General features: G+C 33.8%; 1 protein-coding gene and 1 long non-coding RNA gene across 4 annotated transcripts; one reads left to right on the top strand and one right to left on the bottom strand.

Moving 5' to 3' along the window:
• Positions 1-1970: 1970 nt before the first annotated feature.
• LOC110708639 lies at positions 1971-4526 on the bottom strand. Its single transcript, XR_002508777.1, has 4 exons — positions 4195-4526; positions 3494-3615; positions 3184-3400; positions 1971-2317 (listed from the first exon to the last, which is right to left on the bottom strand). It is a non-coding gene; the product is annotated as an uncharacterized LOC110708639 (long non-coding RNA).
• Positions 4527-7476: 2950 nt separating this feature from the next.
• LOC110708638 (protein ALWAYS EARLY 2-like) lies at positions 7477-25131 on the top strand. Of its 3 annotated transcripts, none has more exons than XM_021886817.1 (19): positions 7477-8099; positions 8657-8752; positions 9854-9952; positions 10304-10366; positions 12490-12567; positions 13074-13236; positions 13371-13612; positions 13724-14069; positions 15275-15352; positions 16821-16951; positions 17036-17089; positions 18512-18814; positions 18917-19095; positions 19181-19463; positions 20529-20729; positions 21613-21774; positions 22581-22772; positions 23793-24083; positions 24716-25131. In XM_021886817.1, exons 2-19 carry the CDS (start codon positions 8663-8665, stop codon positions 24878-24880), a joined length of 3120 nt encoding a protein of 1039 aa, XP_021742509.1. In that variant the 5' UTR covers positions 7477-8099; positions 8657-8662; the 3' UTR covers positions 24881-25131. The 3 variants fall into 3 exon arrangements, with proteins under 3 accessions (XP_021742509.1, XP_021742508.1, XP_021742507.1); XM_021886816.1 differs by having other exon boundaries at positions 7478-8099; positions 13074-13242; positions 13371-13609; XM_021886815.1 differs by having other exon boundaries at positions 7478-8099; positions 13074-13242.
• The last annotated feature ends 1044 nt before the right edge of the window (positions 25132-26175 follow it).

The raw sequence follows: 26175 nt of genomic DNA, 5'->3' as shown, positions 1-26175 counted from the left end.
CTAGCCCCCACCCTTGAAACCCAAATAAAACCTCTCCCTACCCTTGCTAGGCCTGGTCTAGTTACGGTTTCGAGGGTGGGGGCTAGTTTTAAGGTGTTTAGTGGGGGGAGGAAGGGGAGGTTTTAGGGAAGAGGGTTGGGTGGTTCGGGGATAGCGACAAGGAGAGAGGTTCAACGCGACGCTGGCTAGGGAAGGGGGGTCTAGGCGCCCCCTCCCCCAACGCTGCATCAACCGCCTTCGACCATCTGTCGCATCCCCCCACCAAACAACGAACCCCCTTCCCCGAAACCCCATCCATCCTCCCCTCGTCAACGCACGGTCTCCCCTACTTCTACCGCACGTACGCACCTCACCCCTTTTCCTTTAAACTACCACCCCTCTTCCTCGAAACCCACTTCTCTCCCTCCCACAAACCCCTTAGAAATCCCTCCTTCACCTCAGCTACCCATCTCCATCCTCAAAAACCCTAGCCGACCCTCCCTCCACCCTTAAAAATCCTAGTCGTCCCTCCCCCCATCCTCGAAGACCCTAAGAAAAGGAATAGGTTGGTTGGCGTTGGGCGCCAACGTCGGAGGAGGGGGTTTGGACGCCAGCAGGGGATGCGGGTAGCTCCAGGTTACCCTTGTCCCCTCCACACAAAATTACAAAATATTCACCAATGTTATCTTCGGATTAAAAAATTTTCCTCTTTATTTTTTATATTTCTTTTTTTTCTCAAATCTTCTTAAACAATATTCTATTAGCTAAGATATTTATTATTAAACCTGTGTGTTGTACGGGTTTTAAGCTAATAGAGCTCTAATTTGTAGTCAATTCAGCTCATGCATGCTTCGCGTGCACAAATGGCTAGTTTCATATTGACTAAGGAGCTTACGACTATTACTCCTTCCGTCCCCAAAACTTCGACCATTTTGGGTTGATTTCACGGGTATTAAGAAAGTTAAATAAAAAAAAAAGTAGAAGTATATTGGAAAGAAAATTTTACATGGGTTTTGTTAAAAAGTAGGGAGAGATAGTAATAAAAGTATATAGAAAAACAAAATTTTATATTGGAAAGCTAATTATGCACAAATATTGTTGTAAATTGATGGGTACATTAATGCTAATAGGTCAATCATTTTGGGACTAAAATTAGACCATAAGGATCGAAGTTTTGGGGACGGAGGGAGTAGTTATTAATAATTACAAGTACTTAAAATAATTAATTTTAACTAATTTTTCTTTTTTTTAAAAAAAAAATCCAATCATATATTATGACAAGTGTTATAATTAACCCAGTGACAAGTGCTTACCTATACTCTCCCTCAAAAAAAAAAAAGAGTATTTGGTTCTCACGTTTTAGTTTTGAGTTTGGAGGTGCTTATTAGCTGCTTTCTCATACTCTCCCTTCTCCAATGATACTCAAAAGTGAGGAGATGCTGAAGAAGATTCGAGACGAAGGGGGTAAAGTATTGTATATGTAAACAGAAATTGGGGGTGGGAGTCTGGGAGATGAGATGCAAGAATTCAAGAAATTATACACTTGTATTATCTGCCATGTTTGAAAGCTTGATAAGATTAGCATAATTCGAGCACGATTTGCCAGCATTAGTTGCCAATATGATCATACATACGGCAGTTGGAGATGGTCGAAAATTCTCTTCCTGATTACCAACCACGAAAGAGAGTTCAATCCATATAAATCAGTTTGGAGGGCAAATACTACCTCCGTTAAATGTTATGTGCAACTTTAGGGTATTATTTGCGAGTTATAAAATATTCAAAGGTTGCACATAACATTTAACGGAAGTAGTATATTTTTTTGGCTTCTTTCGAAAATTATAGAATCCATAATTTATTAACTTCAACTTAGTGGCTTCAATCTTATAACCTGCTCATTAATAACCAGAACGTGTCTCACAAGTCATAGAATACAATTTTCTTTATTCTCTGGAGTATTTGGAAGATCAGAAACGATGTAGACCATGTAGTGTTCAGAAACAATGAATATATTGGAGGTGAATAAGCTACCAAAGTTCTGCTTCATGTATGCAGAGAAAGACAAGTCAAGCTCTTTAAAATATTGTACATGCATGGTAAGAGTTACAGTACCTTACCAGTTACCAGCACATAAAATTTAGAGAGCAAATTACGTATGAATATGTTAAGCCTAGTCACACACCTAAAGCTTTAAACCAGCATCAGAAGCCCTATATACATTATTTAAAACCCGTCTAGTTAAGACATTCATATCTGCCTCAGGTCATCACCAAGACTTTCTTCCCGATTAACTTCAACGCATTAAAGAAATTTTTATCAATAATAGCTTCAGTAGTATCTGCAGCATATAAGCTGGTGTTAGAGAACACTATGATAAGAAAAGATAATTTCATGTAGCAAAAACACGTTAATAAAAGTATTTACAGCTTATATGATAATTTGAAAAGTGGTTATCAATCATTGAAACGATAATGAAATCCAGCCCGGATTAAATAATGATCATATTGTTCAGTCAATCAGTCCTGCAAAGAAGTCTTTTGTGCAATAAGAAAAACCAAGGACTCGTAGACAACCAGGCTGATAAAACAAAACATAACTAAATGTGGGAGATGAGAAGCAGCTTAGCACAGGGACAATAGAACTTTGGGTTCCGATCCAGGCAACAATGAAATTAGGAAAAAAAAAAAAAAACTCAAATGCAAAGAACAGACAGATATAAACGAATAGGTTGCAGCTAATGTTTTTTCACCTTCTAGATTAAAAACAGCTAAAACAAGAGAATTAAGTTGTATAAAAGTTTTGATAAGGATTAAGGAACAATAAGTTTATATAAAGGCTCATAGGTTCTCAGAATGAGGCAATAACATCATACATAAGATTGCATACAAATTACTTCATATAATAATATAAGTCTTTGCTTTAAAAACCATGCAATTCACTTCAGGGTTTTATTATCACACATATCCTATTACCAACAAAATAATTTGGATTTCTACACCAACTTATAACGATCATATGTACACCTAATAAGTACTGCATAGAGATCAAAACAGTAAGCCTGGCTTCTATAATCACAAACAACATCAAACATTAATCTCCCAAAGTATAATCTATATTACTCGGACCCTTGATTTCACTTCAGAACACAATCAAATAAGAGCATCAACTACGCGGACAGGATAGTTAACATTACCAAATACCAACCTTGTTTAAGCTTGATAATAGCAAGGACTTGTTCCTGTGTAGCATCCCTAACCATGCCAATCTGCCACTCATTCCTATAAAGGGGAGGTGCCAAAACCATTGCCTGAATTTTAGTCTCTTCCTTGGTATCTTCATCGACCACTATAAACGACACGTAGCAGAACGAATAGGCAATATTCATCTTAGTCTTCTCCTGTATCCATTCCTTTCTTGAACCCTACATAAATAAAATGCACATTATTTGAGTACCAAACTAGCAATTTGATAGATGTAAATATAAAATCGAGAAAATGAACAAAGAAAAACGTACCCCAGGGCAGTTTTTTTTGTACCAGTCGAAGGCAAACTCAGCAGCTTCAAGATGCCATCCAGTTACATTTTCCCCTTCCAGGTAATAAGGCCCAAACGGATTAGGTCCGGTTGATCATAAATCTAAACAATCAATCATAAAGAAATTCAATCAAATTGACGAACAACATATCAACTGCATGATAAAGGTTACACTACCATACCAATTTACAAAGACAAAATCAACCAATTTGACGAAGGAAGGGTAATTCAATCAATCAAATTGACGAACAACGTATCAATTGCATGATAAAGGTTACACTACCATACCAATTTACAAAGACAAAATCAACCAATTTGACGAAGGAAGGGTAATTCAATCAATCAAATTGACGAACAACGTATCAATTGCATGATAAAGGTTACACTACCATACCAATTTACAAAGACAAAATCAACCAATTTGACGAAGGAAGGGTAATTCAATCAATCAAATTAACGAACAACGTATCAATTGCATGATAATGGTTACACTACCTTACCAATTTGACAAAGACAAAATCAACCAATTTGACGAATGAAGGGCAAATCAATGAATCAAATTGACGAACAACGTATCAATTAACACAGACAAAATCAACCAAATTGACGAAGGAAGAGTAAACCAATCAAATAATCATTCAGTTCGAAAAAACAAAGACGAATTATATAAAAAAAAATTACCATCAATTTTCTCTTGCTATAGCATCTAATGACAAAACCCTCATAATTGCCCAAAAAGATACCCTTTTGAACAAGGTCTTGGACGTCGAGTATGATGGGGATAGCACTGGTGGTGTCATGGATTTCGTTCTTTTTGTTTTTCTGCTTCTTCGACACCTTTTGATCATCATCGTCTTCTCCGACGAACAACTCACTGCTATTGGTTTTTCCGATTTTGGCCTCTTGTGTGGCGGCGCCATCTTTGTTTCGTCGGCAGCAACCAGCTTTGCCGCTCTATTAATTAACTTACCGAGTATTTTTTTTAGTGAACTTATTTTTTCACCTTTTTTGGGTCTAAAATTACCATGCCAAGTTTTTTTTTTTTTTTTTTTTTTTAAAAAAAAAAAATAGGGAAAATTACCTTTTTTTTCTTATTTTATTTAGTTTATAGTCACCTAGTAAAAAAATTTTACAAAAAAACCCCACTAATTAAATGTTGTCGTCAAGAAACCAGTTAATTTACATGAGATTTCCTTACATATTGCTGAAATCAAAATTAATTCCTACTTTGCATTGTTTTAAAAACTTATTCCCTTACCTCAAAAAAAAAAAAAAAAAAAAAAAAAAAAAAAACTTATTCCCTTGTCAAAAAAAAAAAAAAAACTTATTCCCTGGATGATGTCCACGTACAATCGGATATTAGCATTATTTTTTTTGTTTTATTTTTGGTCATGTGTAAAGCTGCAATTAATGAATGTGGTTTTACATGTACAACTACAATTGTTGGTAACGGTTGTAATTGAAGAACCAATATTGCTAATTTTCTATTGGCGTTTCTTTTTACAAGTTTTTTTTAACCATCCCACTGATAATCTGATATAATCTCACCATTTAACCCTACAAGTTTTTGAGGTTGAATGCTTTGATATTCCCCTAAATTTATTATTGTATAAAATTACCCAGAAAATCAAAACAAAATCACAATTAAAAGCTGAGTTTAGAGAAAGGAAGTACAGAGAAGATCAAAGAAGAATTGAGGTTTACAATTAAGAAAACAAGAGTGAAAGTAGAGGAGAGAGAAAATGGGAAGATAGAGAAGAAAACGTGGTAAGAGAAAATGTAGCTTCCTTTTTTTTTTTTTTTTTTTTTAGAGGGCCCAATTTGAATTTTTATCATCATTGTACAGTGTATTCGTACTTTATTACTACAGTAGTATCATGTAAATCAGTAAAGGTAAAACCGCTATCATTAATTGCGGATTTGTGGTTCTACACACAACCAAAAAAAAAAAAGAACAAAGCTAATATCCGATCCTACGTGGACACCATTTAGGGAATAAGTTTTTAAAACAATGCAAAGTAGGAATTAATTTTGATTTCAACAATATCTAGGGAAATCGTTCTAATTTACATGCATAGTATTTTTTTTAAAAAAAATATAGATTTTCATGTCAAAAATACAACCTTTTAAAATTTTAAGCCCAAAATTAACGAAAAACATTTTAAATATCTCGTTTTTGCGTGCTAAGAAATACCCGATTTTCTTATAAATGCAATACTTCTCATTAAATTACACGTTTGTCAATACATTAGTTCAATCATTAATGTAATTTATTACTATTATGTACAAAAAATATTTTAAAAAATTAATTAAGTATAAACCAAGACGAATTTATGTTGTATTTTGTTATAAAAAAGTAGAGGAAGTATATACGTAAAAGAGTTTTTCAAACCACAAAATTAGAATTAATTTATTTCACATTACAATATAACCATCTTAGAATCATAGTGAACATAATTACAAAAGTAGTATGTGTAAATTTACTTAATGAGTGGTACCCAATTAAAATTAAATATAAACAAATTCTTTATATCATGCCAAATCTTACTCCAAAGCACAAGCTCATAGCTTCTTCTTCCTCCATGAACGCCACTAACAATGGCCCCTTCATCCGTAAACACTGGCATGATGGAAAATATAAATAAACCCTAAAAAAATGCAGAGTATATAAATAATGGGAAGTTTAACCCAAAATGGTAGATTGGTAGGTATATTTCGACGGTACTTGGATTTTAACAATGGAATTTTCTTGGGCCCGATTTGAGGAAAATCAAGCTTGAAGAAATATTTATGGGGTTCGATCTTTGACAAGAAGGTTTATTCTTTCCATAAATGCCAAATTGCTCATGACAAAGAAGTTGCTGCTACTCTTTTTCGGTGGTTTGTTGTGAACTCGCGATAAAAGGTGGTGGTTGTACTATGGCGGCGAATATGCCGATGGGCCTCTATGGTTGAAGGTTGAAACTTCAATGTTCGAAAACAACATTTATACCCTGTATATAAACAACTTATATATATATATATATATATATATATATATATATATATATATATATATATATATATATATATATATATATATATATATAGGGTCTAAACTTTTGTATTTACTATTACTCAATTGGTCCCACTTAACCATGGAGTATAATTTTTATCGAGTAAAAAAAGCATAATTAACATTTACTTGTAGTTAAAATGGTAAGTCGAAGTATATTTTTATACTCACATATTAGCAACACTAACTAATCTAAATCTAGTTAAGAAGAAATCAAAGTTTTTTTTAAAAAAAAAAATAAAAATCAAAGTTAATAATGAAAATTTTATGTGAATTTACTGTATAAAAAGTCAGAAAAACGTGATAATTTTAAGATACAGTCGCCTGTACCTAGCAAGGTACAGGCAAAAACGCGAAAAGAACATGTAGCGGTTTTTTTAAAGAACATAAAGTTGTTTTGTAAAGAATATCTAACTGTTTTGTAAAGAACATCCAATTTTATGTTTTTTTATACATCTAAAGAAAATCCCTAATATTTATAAAGAACATGAAAATATTATGTAATGAACATAATTTATGTATATTTACCATAATTTACAAAAAAAAAAAAAAATCAAAGAACATTTCACAATAAGTAATTAACATTATATAACAAATAAAAGTACATTACACTGACAATTAAAGAACATGAACATATGTTCATTTCGCTCTTTTTTAATATAAATATGTTCTTTTTACTTTAGATATGTGTTCATTACTTTTTAATAGTATGTTCTTTTCATTACAACAGTATGTACTTTACATGTGTGTAATATGTTCTTTTCGCGAAACGGCTGTACGATGCAAGGTACCAACGCCTGTAGGAACCACATATTGAGAAAAACGAAAGGATTACTTTTACATGCTCGTTAGGCTGCACATTAAAAATTGAGGACTTGAAAATTTCCATGAATTTGCATAAGAGCTTGTTGTTTGGTTGACAACAAAATGCAATAATGCCTTTAATGGTGAAATCAAAATACTCCGTGTATGAGAATTTTCATTTCCCACCCAACATGGAAATAAATTACCGAATCTAAAACCAAATCAAATAAGATATGAAAAAACCCATAAACTTTATCACATATTTTTTTTGACAAGATTTGAGAATTAAATTCGCATAATATCCAAAATTATGTAAGATTTTACTTCCGTATGAATTAAACACTCCGTTTATAAACTCCCCCAAACAAAATCGCTACGTTCCATCACCCTAACAATTCAAACACCTTACACCGCTAAACCCCAAAATCCCCCCCAAAACCCAACAATATATACGACGAAAAAGGTGCACAACAAAAAATAAACCCAAAATAAAATAAAATAAAATAACCCATATTTTTTTAAACAAATAAAGTTAATAAAATATTCTCATGACATTTAAGTTTTTCGCGGCAACGGCCCCCCTTTCACTCTATTCTCTTTTTTTGAGTCATCGTCGTCTTCCTTTTCTCTCTCTTCTTCCGCCGTTTTCTCTCTCCTCCTTCACTCTTACGCTTCATCTCAAATTCATATTCCCCATTTTTTCTTCAATTCTTTTTTCTAATCTAAGGTAATGTAATTCTCTAATTTTATGCCACTTTTGATTGCTGATCTTTTCAATTTTTTCTAGGGTTTTACATTGTTGATTTTCTTAAATTTTCTGCATTTCCCCCTTTTTTTCAAAATTTTGTTTGTTTTACTTTTCTTTTGTCGATAACAATTTTTTGTTGTTTGAATTTACTTATTTTTTTTTCGATTTTTTAAATTTTTTTTCTTTTGTTCAGTTGGTGGTTGAATGTGATTTTTGTTTTATCTCTCCTCATTCTCCTCGTTTTTTGAAATTTGGTTTTTGATTTTACGATAATTTGATCCTTTTTTACTTATTTTTTTGGTACTTGATGTTATTTAATTTAACTTGATAAGTGATTTTTAATTTTTTTTTATAATTTTTCTCTTTTTTTTAATAATTTTTAAAATTGGATCTTGATAATGCAAATTCTGGTTGAATTTTGGTGGTATTATATATTTTTTTTCAAAAAAAACCCTTTAAATATTTTGATTTCGACTTATCCGATGATTAGGGCTTGCTAATTAATAACTTTTATTTTTTTAAAATTTTTATTTTAGTGAAAGATGGCGCCAGTAAAGAAGTCGAAAAGTGTAAGAGTAATTACTTCTGCTAGTGATTCATCTCCAAGTAAAGATGAAAAATCCAAACAAAAGGTGAGGTTTTAATCATTCTTATTTTTGTAAGAAAATATTATTTATAATGATAATAATTTGACATTGAGTAGGTTGTTTTCTTGTTTATTTGTTGTTAGTATGACTTATTTTTGTTGCAATTTAGGTATGTTATTGATCTTTGAACAGTTGGGTACTATTAATAATTTTTTGTCGAATAGTCTGTTAAACCCGTGGCGAAAAATGGTGTGGGTTTGATTTTATTAACCTATATAGGGGTTTAAGGGTTCATTACCATGGTTTGGTTGGTGAGAAATGTATGGTTTCTACTTAGTCGGATTATTTGGTGGTTTGTTTCGTGATCAAAGTATCATATGACTTTCATTCTGTGTAATAACAACTTGATGAGTTTTGTGAGTTGCTTTTGATTATGTTTTTCCGGTTAATGATGGACCATCCTAAGATATTGTCTCATTTTAGTCATATGTTGAGGTACTTTTTAGGGGATAGAGTTGCAATGTTGCATAACCATGAGTCTGAACTGACATTTCATTACAAAATCATTTGGGACTCATTATTGTTACCCTATTTTAGCAGTATTGAATAAGCATTTTACTTGCTCGCAGATTTAATTTGGTCATTTGCAAATAGAAAATTGTTGGTATTCTGTATCGGTTTGTTGATACATTTTGCGCTATCTGTATATTCTACTAGGCAATATACTGAATTGTTGTATGCTAATGTGTTTACTGTTTAGAGCATAGAAAGTGTGAGGAAGTAATGCCATATTGTTGCTTCAGTTTTTAGTAAGACGCTGACGTACCACCTCTGATTTTTACCTTTTTATCTGAGGCTTCCGAGCTCTTACCTTTATTCTTCTTTTTGGGTGATTGAATTTTAATAAATATTTCTGGTGTTTGTTTGTTTTTTTGTTTTGTTTTATACGAAGCATACTTTTCTCTTAGCTTTTGATATGGTCATTGGCCGTCTTTTTTATTTGTAAACTAAAGGATTGCCTGCAGATCTCATATTTTATGTTTCTTATCAGAGTTCTATTTTCTAGATTTATGTATGCTTGTTGTGTGGATTTAGTGGGGAAATTTTTAGAGGTTTGACATAGCAATTTTACGTTTTCTTATTTAGAAGCGGAAGTTATCTGATATGCTCGGACCTCAATGGAGTAAACATGAAATTGAGCGTTTTTATGAAGCTTATCGGAAGCATGGCCAAGACTGGAAGAAGGTAAGGGTATTAGCCAATGCTGCCTGAATCATACTTTTAAATTGTCATTGTGGTACCTTCTTGTGAGCTTGCTGGGATGCATTCATAAACAATACCGTGCATGCATCTGTATCAGTTTCTTAGGCTAATTAGCTCATTAATATAACTATACCAAATAAAAAAGCTATAAGTGTGGTGGGACCCAGATTCCTAATTATTGGTCATTGGGTGCTCTCTTTCTAGATTTATGATATCGAATGATTTACTCTTCCCCTTAGTAACTCTTATTGTACTTGCAACTTATATCTTCCTTTTCATGCCATCACCTTTTTCCCCTTCTAATTTATTTATCTTGCTCATGGTTAATTTCAGGTTGCCACTGTTGTGCGTTCTAGGTCTATAGATATGGTTGAAGCATTGTACAATATGAACCGAGTAAGCATTGTTCTTAAATCTTTGAAAGTCAACGACTTTAACTTAGCTTTAGTGAGGAATACGTTTTCTGTATTTCAATATTTTTGCCCCTCAAAACATATTTTCTTACACCCCTCAAAAGTAAAGAATGTACGTGATTTGATACGTGAGTATTCTGTTCTCTATGCTGTCTAGGGCCATCACAACCTTTTTGGAGGCCCTGTGCAAATAAGGAGTATAAAATTTGGCAAATGAATATTATGTTCTTCCGAGTAATTTTTATATAAAAAAAAGACTAAATTGTTGTTTTTTTCCCTCCCTTAAAGGAACAAATATATTAATGTTGTAATTATCAGATGTGAAATATTAAGGCATTAGTGATTTACTATGGCAGTTTACAAAATGCATTAATTGCTGTTGAAAAAAGGAAAAGTTTAATAGCAATTTAAATTGGCATTAATTGTTTTTTTTTTTTTTTTTTTTTTTTTTTTTTTTTTTTTTTTTTTAAAAGTAAATGGCGAAAATAAGCCATTAATGGGAGTAGAACCCCCAACATCTACTATCTACTATGTATCTATAAAGTATAAACACTAAACCACTAAGCCACGTTTAGTATGTATGTATATTTAATTATTTATTGCAGTACATCGTAAATTAGTAATTATATATTGACTTGAGACCCCAATCAGAATTGGGCTGTGTGCGGCTGCATGGGCTGCACTGGGTATGAGTCGTATGACTGATTTCTGCCCTGATGCTGTCCACCTGATAAACGGCCTATAATGGGATGACTGATTTCTTTAAAACTAGGGTTTGTTCTGTTAGTTGTTTTGTTTATAACATCTATTATATCATCCTAATTTGTAGTTGATAATACTGCAAGAGTAATTTCTGTAGAGAGTGAATCTAATATGGGATGGTCATTGTCAATAAAGAAACCTAATGTTATCAATTAATTTAATTTTGTTTGAATCAACAAATCATGAATTTATTTATCGAGGAGGAGAGTAGCTGTCTCTAAGTTGTAAGGAGCTGTCATATCTCAAAAGCAATGTGAATCACCTATATATAAATATTACAGTGATTGATACTTCATATTATAGTATGTGATAAGTCATAAGGATCGGAAACAATGCACCGTGTAGATTATTTACTGTATTAATGTATTGATAAGTTTCTTTTGCTTGGCTCAAATCGTGGTAAGGCAAGTACTGATTTATTTTAGTGGTGAAATGCTAGAATTTTGGGATTTTGCCTTGTATCTCGGGACAAATTGGATTTGGAACCTAGTGAAAATGTCAACTGTAAAGCATGCCAAGATCTGAAAGTTAGGAATATTTGATATTTTGAGAACTCGTCACAATTAATTTCTCTCTTGTTTCATTGAGTAATTGTTTATGCGTTATTGTAAACTTAAGAACCTTGTGTTTTTGAAATATGTGTTTGTTAACTCCTCCATATAGAGGTTCCTTTGACAGTACACTTTTTATTTGTGGACATTTAAAAATGAGTTAATTGTATTACTTACCTTTGAAAAGTTGGTATATTGAAAATTGAAGATGAGAGTATGCTCTTAAGAGTTTTAACCCCCACTATCCTTGCTAGGCTATGTAATCTATGCTACATGAACTTAGATATAATTAACTGTCATACAAATTCATATCTATATGTCCTAGGGTTAGAATTAGTCAATTTCCTTGAATTTAGTTTTTTGAGCTTATCACTTTCCTTAGTAGAAGTAATTATTTTCATGTTAATGCCTGATTATTAAGTGTCAATTCTGGGTACTTGACATGATACCAAGAATTTATATCAAGTATATGGCAAGGCATATGGGTTTAAAACCGAGTACATGATGAAATATTTTAATATCTATGGGGGGTCAGTGCAGTGGAATGGCTTTTTTTTCGTTTTTGTTGACTGTTAAAGTTTGTTAAATGAAAAGATGTGCAAGCAACATATATACTAGCAGGAAGTATAGGTAAGATGATATAATGAGTGAATTGTTACTCTTGACTTTTGCTTTGATTTGATTATTTCTCTGTACCTTCGGTGCTCTAGTTTTTTTATTTTCATATTATTGTAGAAACATTTTGATTGTTGTAAGCATTACTTATAAACATCTGCATGCTCTTGCTCTTCAGGCATACTTATCTCTACCAGAAGGCACAGCTTCTGTGGCTGGACTCATAGCAATGATGACTGATCACTATAATGTCCTGGTAAGATCTTAGCTGACTCTTGATGGATCTTTTGGTTGCTCTATAAAATTCTTTTCTTACCCAATTCTAACTGAATCCTATTCTAAGGCCAAAAAGTAGTAGGAAAGTCCTATTTATATATTAATTCTCCTGAGAGGTGACTATGATCTGCCTTGAGATGAGTGGTGCTTATTTCTTTTAGATAATGGTATTAGTGACAAATTTAGTTGCTGAAAAATTAATGTGCATTTTATCCGTTCTTTGTGTGATCAGTCGAGTGCTGTGATTAGTTTTATAATTTATAGGTCTTAATTTCTGATTAAGACGTGTAAATTGGATATTTTCTCATTGTAGAGATTATTGTCTGCTTTTGCTTGTTGCTCTTCTAATTTATTTGTTGTGATCACAATAAGAGTTTATAGGTTTTTTTTTTATTTTTTTATTTTTTTTATTTTTTTTTGTTTTTGTTTTTTTGGTAATACACATTCTTCCTTGTGATCACTAAATTGATTTCATCATATTGGTAGGAGGGAAGTGGCAGTGAAAAAGAGATTAAGGGGCCTGAGGTAATGGCTCGAAAGATTCAGAAAAATACTAAAGCAAAGGGTTTGCTCGACTCTTTTAGAGATGATTCTAAGCTTCAGTCTACAGGCTCATATGATGGCTGCTTATCCTTGCTAAAAAATCGTGGTGATGGTATTTTCCTCTTGCTAATAATAATCTTGTTTCAATGTGACATGTATCGTGTGAAGTTTTAGTTTGGTTTTATAGGTTTGATTGCATAACCAAGTTGCATTGAGCTTTGATCTTACTCAAACCTTCAGGTATCCAGCTGAATTTCCCTGTAAGAAAAAGGACACCTCGTGTACCTGTTTCATGCTTGGACATTCATCCAAATAAGAAGTCTCGAGTGTCGGGGAAGATTGCAAATGACACTGGTGTTCCATATGGGGATTTAAGGCCGAAAGAAGCATGGTGCAATCCAAATTCCCCACATGGCTCACAAACAATGTACAGAAAAAATGAATGTACAAGGACTTCACAAGTCTCAGCTAGAGAAGAGGTGGTATGTTTATGGCTAGTTTCTGGCCTAATGGTTTTAGAGGTTTCTAAAGATATCTTTCAGTTTCATGCAAGGTGTTTAATTGTTTTTACTTTTTTTATGTTTGTGTTCCAGATGTCACGATCTCCTGTTCTGAAGGTCAGGACTGGTGGATTTGCAGCAGACAGAGATTTTAAAGAATGCAGCTTGGGCTACAATGAGGCCAAAACTGAAAATTGGGCCAGGGATAGAGTGGATATAGGTAAATCTGCTTTAGCCGAGTACAAGAAAGGGAAGAAAGGAAAGAAAGGAAAGAAAGAGGAAGTTCAGCACTCCGAAACTACGTTATTTGATAATATTAGAGAAGCTTACAAGTATGCTGATAAAGGACCAAGAAGAATTGGTTCTGATGGAAAAAGTGCCGATATTTGCAGATCAACTTCTGAGGGCCAAAGTAGAGGCAAGAAACTGACCTTTGAAGGTAGCTATGCTCTTGTTATATTGTTTTATATCTCTCCTATTTTTCCTTCTTTAAGTCTGGGGTAGAGAAATAAAAAAGCATTTTTTGATTGTTGGGGATGCAGAAAAATTGGTTTACGTAGGAAACAGATTTGACAGAGGGAAGGACCAGCTACGCTATAGTAGTTGGGAAGGCAGAAGCAACTGTGTTCCATGCATCCTTGCTTTTCTAAGATGGCATAAAATTCTATGTAAAACCTCATGAGCATTGAACTTGAGATTAAAAAAGAAGCTAAAACCACTTCTCATTCCTCCAGCCTTCAGTCTTGTATTTGTGATAGCCAATATTTGTTGACCATTAAAGCACCTTACAACCCTTATTTCTTATCTACATTAGCCTCAAAATGGTGGCTGAAAACATCCAAGTACCCACCAGACTTTAGTATATATAAAGTTTGCTTTAATATTTATGGAGGCCAACATTTGCTGACCATTACAGTTCCTTACACCCCTTATTTCCACTGAAGCTTATATAAGATGATATCTCGTTTCCCCTAAACTGGTGGCTGAATACATTTAAGTACCCACAAACCTCAGTTACACTAATGAAGAATATGACCTCTATTGAGCAACACAATTATTAAAAGTATTTGTGCAGAATAGTACATGGGTCACTGCCAGCAAAATCTAATGTAACTAGAAAACATTATTTACATAACAATATAGTTATCTACTCCAGTAGTTATTTATTTATGTTGTGAGAGTAAAAATCGTGGGCCTGTTGTTTAAAATAGTAAGCTTTAATTTGTTGTTATTAAATGAAACATTATATATATATATAGGGAGTATTTCCTATGTGTTTTTTTTTTTTTTGCTTTACCCATTGTTAGGGCTGTTCTGTTCACCTTATTGTCACTTATTTCAGGTGTAATAAGTTCCGATAAGTTAAGTTTAGTTCAGGAAATAAGGGTTACCCAAGTACAAATCACAACTAAAATATGTTTTAGTAAGTTCAGATAAGTGAAAATCAGGTGAATAGAGCACACCCTTAGTGTAGTATATAGTGTGTAATTTGTGTTCTCTCTCTCTCTCCCTCCCTCATTTTTTTCTTCTATATTTTCTGGTTGTGTTCTACCCAGTTCTACTTTTTGCCAATTTTGGCACACCCATTTTACCATCTTATCATAATATACTTTGGTGGTATAATGCATATCTGTTGCTTGGCAGATGAACTTGCAGCTTGTGATGCGTTGCAGACTTTGGCTGAAATGTCCTCAATGATGCCATTTATTGCTGCAGAACCTGGTAAACCGTCTTTCTCTCTTTTCTGCTGAATCCTGATATTATGATTGCGTTCTTAGCTGTGGCACAGAACGCAGATACCATCTATAGCTTATATCTGTTCTCTTTCTATGTTCTGTTTTTTTTTTTTTTTTTTTTTTATGTTTTTTTTTTTTTTTAAATGTACTCTAACCAATATATGAAAAATGGCTTGGGGAGCATTTTAGGGGGCAACACATTTATGTTGATTTTCTTTCTGCAGCTTCTTGAGCCCTCTTTTCTTGTCCTTTTACTTTCATCTCATCAATTCTTTTGCATTGTATCTGGAATGTTGTCGTAGGTTTTTAATTCTCTGCTGTATTTTTTTTTAATAAAGATTTTTATTTGTTCTATCCTCTGCCTTGTTTGCTGTTAAAAAATTTAAATTCTCATAAGTGTAGCTGTAAATGTAAATTACATTGCCTGGTGTATCTTGTTACATGTATATAGAGATTTTTATCTGATTGTTTTACTTCTATGTAATCTTTCTATGTCAAGATTTATTTTTAACCAATGCCCCGGGTCATTACATGAAGTTAGCAATTATACATTTAATTCATGACTTAATCTTCTCTAAGAGTGTGTTTGGTTTGATGTAATATGTTTTCATAGAAAAAGGTCCCCCCCCCCCCCCCTCTCATTTTTAGTTGCAGTTAAGATCAATTATATTCCATAGTGACTGGTCTCCGAGCATATGTTTTTTTTAAATGCATTTGTTCGTTATTAAAATTATTTCTATGTTTCTTGTAATGCCCTAGCTAATTGTTTAGGGCATGAAATAAATTATAAGCTGTTATCTAAGGGGTATATCTCTATTTTTGCATTTGAAGTTATAACTAAAATCATAACTTTCTCAGAAGATCAATGACAGGGTCTGATGTTTTTGGCCTTTGGTATATGGCTCTATATTCATCTATTTAACTATATTAGTGACTGTACATTTGAATAATTTTGCAATGCAGATGCAAGTAAGTTTTATTAATATGTGGGTTTCTGTTAAGGTCAGACTGTGATTCTGTCCATAATCTACAAATCATATACATATATATATGGATTGTAATCTTGAAATTAAAGTTTTCTAATTGGTTAATACATGTGTTGACAGTAGTTCCGAATTTCAAATGTCTTTGGTACAGCACTTTCATGGCTTTGTGAACTTTGCTGTCATGTAACTCATGTTTGTATTATTTTTCTTTGGATTTAGGCCATGGTGAATGTTTCTGTCATGATCATGCTCTCTCCCTTTGGGTTTAGGCCACTGTATATGTTTCTCTGTATTTTTGGTGATGTGTAGTTTATAGAATATATATGCAAGAAAATTTTCCAGTTAACAGAGCATGGATGTTTTCTTTCTGACAATCTTGTCGATATTTATTTGGAACCCTGTAATGCTGTTTTGCTGTATTTGGGCTTAATTACTGATCATTATTTTTACAATGTACTGTCTTTGAAGCTGAGGATGCTGGAGATTCTGTACTTGTTCGGGAAACTGTAGTTAATAGTGTTGCTTGTTCCAATATTGCATTAAGTGATGAGAAGGCCAGTGTTGAGTTAAAGAAGAAACGGAAGTCCCAAGCTTTAAAGGTAACGATCCAGCTGCATTTTTTTTTTTCCTTTTTTGTTCATCTAATTGTCTTTTAAACATTTACTATCTTGGATGCGTCGCAGGTGCCAAAGGCTGAATTTCCCAATGATTTTTCTAAAAAGCCCACAGAAGATGAGGTAGGAAATTAATTACTCTAGACACTTTTCTGTGTGAATTCTTTGATGCCACTGTGAATCTGTGATATATGTGATAGTTTTCTCACTTTGTTTGTTCAGTTTAATTTGATGCGTGTCTGTATTCCTGCAATGTTTTCAGCATAATGAAATTTTTTTAATACCTGTAATTATTCTTAGTTGACTTGGTTTTGCCTTATAATTTTCTCATGTTTAAATTTATATTGAAATCAGAAAAGAGGCATTCAGACATAATCTTTTCTGTTCTTTTCACCTCCTCATTCGACTTAATCTCTGGATGTGCATCTTTTGGCTGGCATTTTGTTTGAGTCAAGGGGATATAATATGAATTAGTGGTTAGAATGTTAAGCACATGTATTTTTCAGCTTAATATTTTTCTGTTAAAATCTCACTTTTAGCAGTCTTCCAGTGCATGGCTCATAGGATATTCAGATATTGTATATCATGAACTTGCTTGTGAATATTCCCTTCGTCACAGAATAGGGTGCCTATTTTCATATTTATAGTCAAACTTTTACAACTTTGATAGTCAAATGTACATCTTTCAGAATGTGTAATACATACAATGAGCATACTATCAACTTTTATAATCTCAGCTATTTATAATTTTGGTTAATGTGATTCTAAAGGTATTGATAGTCAAATGTACATCTTTCAGAATGTGTAAAATGAAATAGTCTCTATATTATAGGAGGGAGGGAGTAATTAATGTGGGTGCTGACCAGTGTAGAAATCATCAATGGTGCTGGGAAGTGAAAAGCATAGGTTTCTTGTTTGTGCTTAGATTTCTGAGAATTTGAATTAGGTTTTCTTCATGTCCTCTAGGAGTCTAGGTTCATTGTGTCAACAAGATTGGGTGTGCATTTCCCCAACTGCTTATCTCTGGGCTATGGATTTGAGGAAGCAGAAGATGACTGGAGCAACTCAGCTACAGTTAATGAATTAGGATTAGCTCTTTGTTGGTTATCAATAGACTTTCTATCTTTATAGCTCACTGACTATTGTAATAGATAAATGAACCAAGGTAAAGGGTACATGGGGCAAAACATGTTACTACCGCAAGTGATTGATTCTTTTATATGGGGAAAATAAACCAATGGATTGTCTGTAAATTTTTTCGTTGGCTGTTTTATTTTGTGATTGCTAACTTCTAGCGGCATAAGTGATCCTGTGGTTTTAATGTTGATTTTGTATTTTGGATTTCTCAATGGTTCTTGACTTGTTTGTTTGGTTTGATTGACTGTTTTTTTAAATTGTATTTTAACATTGCAACTTGGTGAGGCTTGCTTTTGACAATTTGTTTAGGAGGATGAGTTAGCTATGACTCTATGAGATATCTATGGCCTGTTTTGTGCTTATTTCTTGTAGCTATTTGACCTTTACTGCTAAATTACTGTTTTGTAGAGTGTGGCTGATGAGGATGTGAAATCTGGAAACAGTAGTGGACAGATCTCTGTTGTTTCCAAAAATTGTAAATCATTGGTTAGGTCTCCAGACGTGTCTTCTAGCAATGACCCTCATACAGGAGAGGCAGAAGTTGCAGTGTCTAGTGCACATGTTCACCATGCTAGCCAGGTTGTTAACCCTACAGGAAGGAAACGTAGACGAAAACGAGACAGAACATTCCTTCTAAAGGACAAAAATTATACTCCGAGTTGTTCTAGTGATAGCTTGTCTGTACCTCATGAAAGATTGCAGGACGTGAAGGTCAGTTTGCTTATTTCCAACAATAATTGACTCAGGATTCTTCTTTCTTCTCAATTATATAACCTATGCTTATTTTTCTATCCTGAACAACTTAAATTGTAGGGAAAGCTTTTACATTGTCTTTCCTGGCATGAAGTACGCAGATGGTGTGTGTATGAGTGGTTTTACAGTGCCATTGATTATCCTTGGTTTGCTAAGAGGGAATTTGTGGAGTACCTAGATCATGTTGGATTGGGACATATTCCAAGACTTACTCGTTTTGAATTGGGTGTTATTAGAAGGTATAATTTTTATTGTTACTGTGAAAAGTTTATCTCTCTTGAGAGGAAGGGCTGTTAAGTTTGACTGAAATATATATGATTGCAGTTCCCTTGGTAAACCTCGGAGATTCTCTGAGCGTTTTCTACAGGAAGAGAGGAAGAAACTTAATCAATATCGTGAATCTGTTAGGACTCAATATGCTAACCTTCGGGCTGGCCTTGGGGAAGGACTTCCAACAGATTTAGCTTGTCCACTGTATGTTGGACAAAAAGTAGTTGCTATTCATCCAAAAACAAGAGAATGTCATAATGGCAGTGTCTTGACGGTTGATCGTGACAACTGCATGGTCCAGTTTCATCATCCGGATTTGGGGGTTGAACTCGTCATGGTATATTCTAATTTCCCTTACAATCTTTCTTGCTTGCTGAAATGTCTTGATGCCTATAGCTCAAGTTGTTCTTGTCTTTTAAGGCCATACTTCCAGAATCTTGTCTTGAAGGGTCATACTTAGAGCATGGTTGTACATAATTTAAAGACGTCTTGCTGTCAGCTAAACACTATTTATTTTTTGCAATTTTCTTTAGAGAGGGATGAAAAGTGATACATGTGAATTCATAATTGCAAGGTTTCCAACGAGACGGAGTAAGAGTAATTGCAGGGAAGAAGAGAAGAATAGAAATCATAAAGAAAAAAATTATGTTGATCCTTTTCCTGTGAATTTATTTGTTAAAATTTTATGAGTATGCTCCTTAAGGGGGGCTTCAGTTTGGGTAATAAAAGCTGCATGGGCAAAAACCCCTTTTGTTCCCTCTGCCTTGCTGCCACTTGAAACTAGATATCAATTATCCAGCTTAGGGGATGATGGTTGGTTCTTTGGCTTCCTTTGATTTAGAGATTGTAATGTTAAGAGTATAGAATAAATTTCTGTAGTTATCTCATGATGTTATGATTGGAAGGTTCTGCATTTAATGAAATATTACACTTATTTCTCCTAAATTAAATTTGGACTAAATATGCTCAGTTAAGTCAAGTCAATATGATGCCCCTACTAATGGGGCCATTTTGAAAATTTATTAAGGTTAATTTTCCAATATCTCCAAAAGGATGTTACCTTTTTTTTTTGGTTCTTAGGTCATTCCAGAAAGAATTACTATTAGCTGTAATTTTGACAATATTCCCGGGTACTTATAACTCTAATCCCGTTTATAATTTAGGTGACCAATATTATCCCATGCCGAACGACTAATTGTTCTCAGTAATTGAATTTCTTAATAGTCAATTGTAGTATGTTATGGACATTCTTTCCCATGATATAGAATATTTCTGTGATGAAATACATTTATATATTTTTTTTATACTTTGTGCAGATTAGTTAATTAAGCCATTTAGTGTTTTTTTTTTCAATTTATTTATTTATTTTGGTATTTTCAATTTTTTTTAATCTCTGAAACAGGATATTGATTGCATGCCTTTGAACCTGTTGGAGAATATGCCCGAAGATTTGAAGAGGCAGAATATGCTATTTGATTACCGCTGTGTACAAGTTCCAAAAATCAACGGAGCAAATTTTTCCGCTTTAGAGGAGTACAATAAAAGTGTCAATCACCATATAAGAGTTCCTTCATTCAGCCCATCAGTTGCAGCCGATATGAAGGTAATTTGCAACTTTTTTGAGAAAAAAAATATATTACTGTGATATTGTTCTTATGTGGTCTCTTGATTGAGGATCATTTTGTTTATAAAGAACCTCTGAAGGATGTAAAAGAAAACTGATCTTTACGCCATTGATTTTTTTGTTCAGCCTAGGTTTGGGGGATGATAATATGAGTTAGCTTGAGCTTGGTGCACAAATGCACAATTCATTTTCAAGCCTTGAATTTAAGGCTTAGCTTTGATTGTATATAATTATAATAATAATTTGATGATGGATTGGTACCCCATTTACATGTGGAGTTAGAATGCCTTAGTTCTTGTGGGGGATGGCTATCTTTTCCTTAAAGGAGAGTATGGGACTATGGCACTGTTTTTCTCATTTTGATTTAATTTGTCTACATTTAATGGAGAAGTAAATTATTATACTCTAATACTCTATCATATCATTGGGATTCAGTTTTTTTTTTTTTTTTTTTTTACTAATTTTGAATAATTGGTTGCTGCATTTAGGATTTGCAACCTATAAGGAACAATCAATTTGTAATCGCCAGTGTAAGGTTTTATGAATCTTAGTCATCTTTACCCCACCCTTGCCTTGGGCCTGAACCTTTTATGGGGCATCAGGGTTAATAGGTACCAATAGAGTGAATGCGATATAATTAAATTGAGGGCATTGTCTTTTGGCCCTACCTGCTAAAGATGTCAAATTGGGTGTGTGGATTGTTGGATCGGGTTTGGGTTATGCTATGCTGGTTTGTCAGTGCTGATTGAATTATGATTCAGGTCACTCTGGGTTGGTTGGGATGTTCTTGGGTTGGGTTTACAGCCTGGTGATCCTACATTGGACTTCTATCCTGATTTGTTGGAAATTTGTAATTTTGCAGGCTAAGCCAGCTTGTCTGAGTGCATATGCTAAGGTAGTAGGCAGTGGAAGTTTCCAGATACCATCAGCAACCCAAAGTAAATCTTACAATATGGCTCAGTTGCACCTGCAGGAAGGTCATTTGCGATTTATTCCTGGGTTGACTGGGGGTCTAGATCAAAAGGTATGCTTTCTGCTGAAGATATCATTGAATGATATTAGAGTATAATATAATTATTCCAAGTAATTGTTAGAAGTTTATGGGAGGATGTAACTAGTTCAGGCCTTCTGGCTGTTGATCATGGTCTCTGTTTTGTTTGGAGAATTTTTGCTGATGAACCATCAAAATAAAATTCCAATGAACTATAGTAATAGATTTGATTTTGAGCTGTGGTGTCCGCACTTGATACAATTTTAAATTCTAACTTTATTGTTGAATGATTGTCATGCGAGAAGAATCTTCTGGTTTGTATAAACTTTGTTCTTTTGCTTGTAGTATCTGTATTATGATTCATTAGAATTGGAAGTTCATCTAATTTCGCACTCAGTTTTGTTCAGTATCTGTGCTTTATTATATTGTGTAGTAAACACACACACACCTTGACTGCTTATGTTTGTTTTCTTTTTACCCTTTACATATGCAATGAGATAGAAGTCATTTAGTTTTCTTCCTGTAACTTTCAAAAGTTTTTTCTTCCCCTCTTTAGTTATTTGCTGCTGTTTATCAACCTTTCAGGAAACAAACTGAGGATGCATGTTACTAATAGTTTTTAATGTAATAATATTAGAAAACTGTGCAGAAACATTTTGAGATATTGATATCCATTTATCTCAACCATAGATTTGTATGACAGAATATGATTATGGTTTTTGGAATATTTGGTCATGTAGTGAGATTTTGTGCTCGCCTTCTTAGCCTTTTTCAGCCAGATCAACTGCGTGTTTTGATTTTATTTTTTTTAATTTTATTTTTTTTAATTTCTTCTACAGGTGTTTGGTCAGAGTTGCTCAGAAAGTCTGCCTTCTTGGCCACATCCCACAACAGAATCAGTGGGTTTAAATGGAAATATGCCATCTTTAAACAATTCTGGAATCAGTTGTCAAGAAACTGCATCCAATGTGGCAGAAATTGTTGAAGTATCTAAAGATAAGGCACAAAAAATGGTAGATACTGCTACAAAGGTACAGAATGGACCTGAAATTGCTGTAGTTTCATATGCCACCTTACTCTCTTTTGTAGTGGTTTTTTTTGGTCATATAACAGTCTAAGATTAACTGAGTAAGGATTCCCACTTGATTTTTATTTTTTTGGATTTTAAGAGAAATGATTCTAGTAGCTAGTAAGAAGAAGGTGCTTTTCCCCATTTTTCATGGCCCCATATCAATCTTCGCTGTTGCTTCCTGTGTGATCCAAAATTATTGTGGTCTAAAGGCATTGAAACATCAAGATAAGGACTAAGGAGAATCAGAAAGAATATAATAAGAAGATGAACACTTAGATTCATGAGAAAAATTTTTCTCCTCAAACTCTGTTTATTTCTACCTGAGTTCTCATGGGCTGGAACGAAAGTTAAACTTAGCGTGTTGCACCCAGATTCCTGAACGAACTGTTTTAATTTGCATAGATAATTATTCTTATTCCACCCCCCCCCTCTCCTTTATTTCTGCTATGTAAACTGCATGGATATACAGATCACCTTTCATTCCTTGCAATAGTAGTAATAACTATGCAGAATCAAAGATATTACTTATCTAATAGGAGGAAGAAAATGTGGATAAGCATTTGATTGTTTCAGGAATTTTTTTATCTTATAAAGTCCTCTTAGTAACAAAGAGATTTGTATGAAGTTATAATATGAAGTTTTGTTGGTAGACCTGCTGTATTTTTTTTTTTTTTATTGTTCATGGCTAATATACCTCTGCACCACACTATTTTTCACTTTTTGTGGATGTCATAAAATTCAGATTAATTGTTACTACTCTGTTTATTGGGCATCTTCTGCTTTGAAAAAGCGACCTTAGCCTTGTCCCTTTTTTTTTTTTTCGCTGGTTAGCTCATTATCATGACATAGTAATTGGCCTGGGGAGGTTATAGTGGAGAAATCTGACATGAGCATGGTGATTACCATTGTGGCAAAGATCAACTTGCATACTGTTCATGGTGACTAGCAGTTAATAAAATACTCTTGATTATTATTTCAGGCTATATCTAGTATTGAAGAAGGTGAAGATGCATTTGGAAGAATTAGGAAGGCTTTGGATGCCAGTGGCAAAAGTGAGCGTGTAACTAATTGCAGGGCGTCTATGATACCATCTTCAAATGCAGTTCGAGGAAGTTTGCCTCATCAGAACCCACTTACTTCCTGTGCTTCTGAGGCCCCTCTGTCATGTGATGCTTTTACTGAGCAACCAACTGATCATTCTGTGTCAAATGATCTTCAGATCCCTTCTGACCTTATTACATCATGTGTTGCTACTTGGCTTATGATACAGGTATTTTTCAATAATTATGAAACTATGTTGTTTTGTTTGGTTCGCGATTGTTCTATGATTTGCTGTCTCACCACTTGCTCGAAATGGATCATCCCAGTATTGCTATTAAATTTTTTTTTTTTTTTTACTTCTTACTTCAGAAGGTAAATCATACTTTAAAAATTGTTTTCGATTCTAGTACCAACCCCTGTTTCCATGTCTTATTTGGACTTACTGCCCCTATCTGGCAACAATTTTTTTTTTTCTCAAGAGACTATTTAACTATTTTGTAGTGGTTGTTGCCTGGCCTTTTTACTTTCTGTATTCTGGTGGAATTCAGGCTGTCTTTATGGCTGGAGGGGTACTTGTTGATTTTATAAAACTTGAACTGAATCATTTTGCAAAATATCGATGCTGTTGCTAATTGTTTACCATTGGGAGGGGGGGGGGGGGGGTCCATGAATTTTAATCCTTGAAAGGATCACCATCTTGATTGAAATTTTGTTACCTAACATAAATTGTGTGGTTTAAATGTTTCTTCGTCCTCTAGTTAATTTTTGCTGCTTTATGATTTCTGCATGTTGTAAGTTAAATGTCTATGATACGTTATTTCATTGTACATCACTGACCATTTTTTTTTTAACAACTTGCAGACTTGCACTGAGCGACAATATCCACCTGCAGAGGTCGCGCAGATATTAGATGATGCTGTGACAGGTTTGCATCCATGCTGCCCGCAAAACCTCTCAATTTACAGGGAGATACAAATGTGCATGGGAAGAATTAAGACCCAGATATTAGCTCTTGTACCAACATAACAGTATATATCTGCACCTATTTCTTCAGGTGGGCTTGTACATAAAAACCATGAGATATCCTCTATAATTTTTGTAGTTTGCTAACCCTAAGATAGATTATTCAAAGTAGATATTTACCGATTCATATGACTAGGAATGATAGGAAGGAATTTTCCGCCGGACCAACTATTGTGATGTAAAAATTATTTATGGATGGGTTCCTTCACAATAATAAATCGATGTGAATCTAATTTCACAGCTTGGATTTTGTATCTTGGATGATCTAGGCGTTTTGTGAAATTTTCAGAGTTATCTGAGATGTTCTCAGAAGCTTGAGGTCTTCAAATATTTTGGGATTGCTTTTAAAATCTAACCTTGTTTACCTTCATTGAATACTTTCATCTTGATCTATATAAGTATACTTCAGAACTTCTACGCTCCATCATACATTAATACTGAATAATTCAGAATAATCCAGAAGCAATATTGCCAAAATTTAGGAAAGAATAGAACTTGAGCTACAAGAAATACCAAAAACTAATTCAATCCTTAAAATCCAAGGGAATTACGCCGACTAAAAAACCTTGTAAAGACCCCATCACTTTCATTATTTTAGTCCACAACTTTTTTATTTCTCTCCTTAATTTCTCTCCTTACACTCTCCTATTATTAGTCCATCAACCAACCTTCGTAACAACAACAATGTCTACTACCTCTACACCATCAATTGAGTCTTCCTCTCCCAAATCAACCCCGGCCGACACGAATTGTTACCCTCCTAGCCAAGAAAGTCGAAGCACGTATGCGTACCCTGATTACGATTGGATTCCGGTACTCGACTTACCACCTTCAAACCAAACTCAAGAAAACTCTAACGTCAACCAAACTCAATATTTGCCTCAACAGTATTACTCGAGTTATGTCTACCAAGTTCAACCGTCGCCTACTGCTGTTTTAGCTTCACAACTCTACGTCCTTCAACCCGCTCCTACCATGACGTTTATTCCTCGAGTTGAGTACTCGTACTGCTGCTGCTGTGGCGTGCCAAGGATGGTATCCATGACTTGAGATTAAAGACTTGTCCTCGATTTAATTGATTTGATTATGTACGTACGTTAGATGATATTATTGTTACAAACTAGTTTCTTGTATTATGGTTTTAATAAGTTACGTATGTAGTAGTACTATTATAAGTAATTCAAGATTGATTTGATCTTGATGTTTAATTTTATGTACGCTTGATTATGTTTCATAAATATATATTGGTATGATTTAATTTTATTTTGGAACAAATTCAAGTGGAGTCTTTAGTATTT

This window comes from Chenopodium quinoa, unplaced genomic scaffold (genome assembly GCF_001683475.1).
Source record: "Chenopodium quinoa cultivar QQ74 unplaced genomic scaffold, ASM168347v1, whole genome shotgun sequence".
Classification (NCBI taxonomy): domain Eukaryota; kingdom Viridiplantae; phylum Streptophyta; class Magnoliopsida; order Caryophyllales; family Amaranthaceae; genus Chenopodium; species Chenopodium quinoa.
Note: the sequence above shows the minus strand (reverse complement) of the source record. Positions and strands in the feature narration are given on the sequence as shown.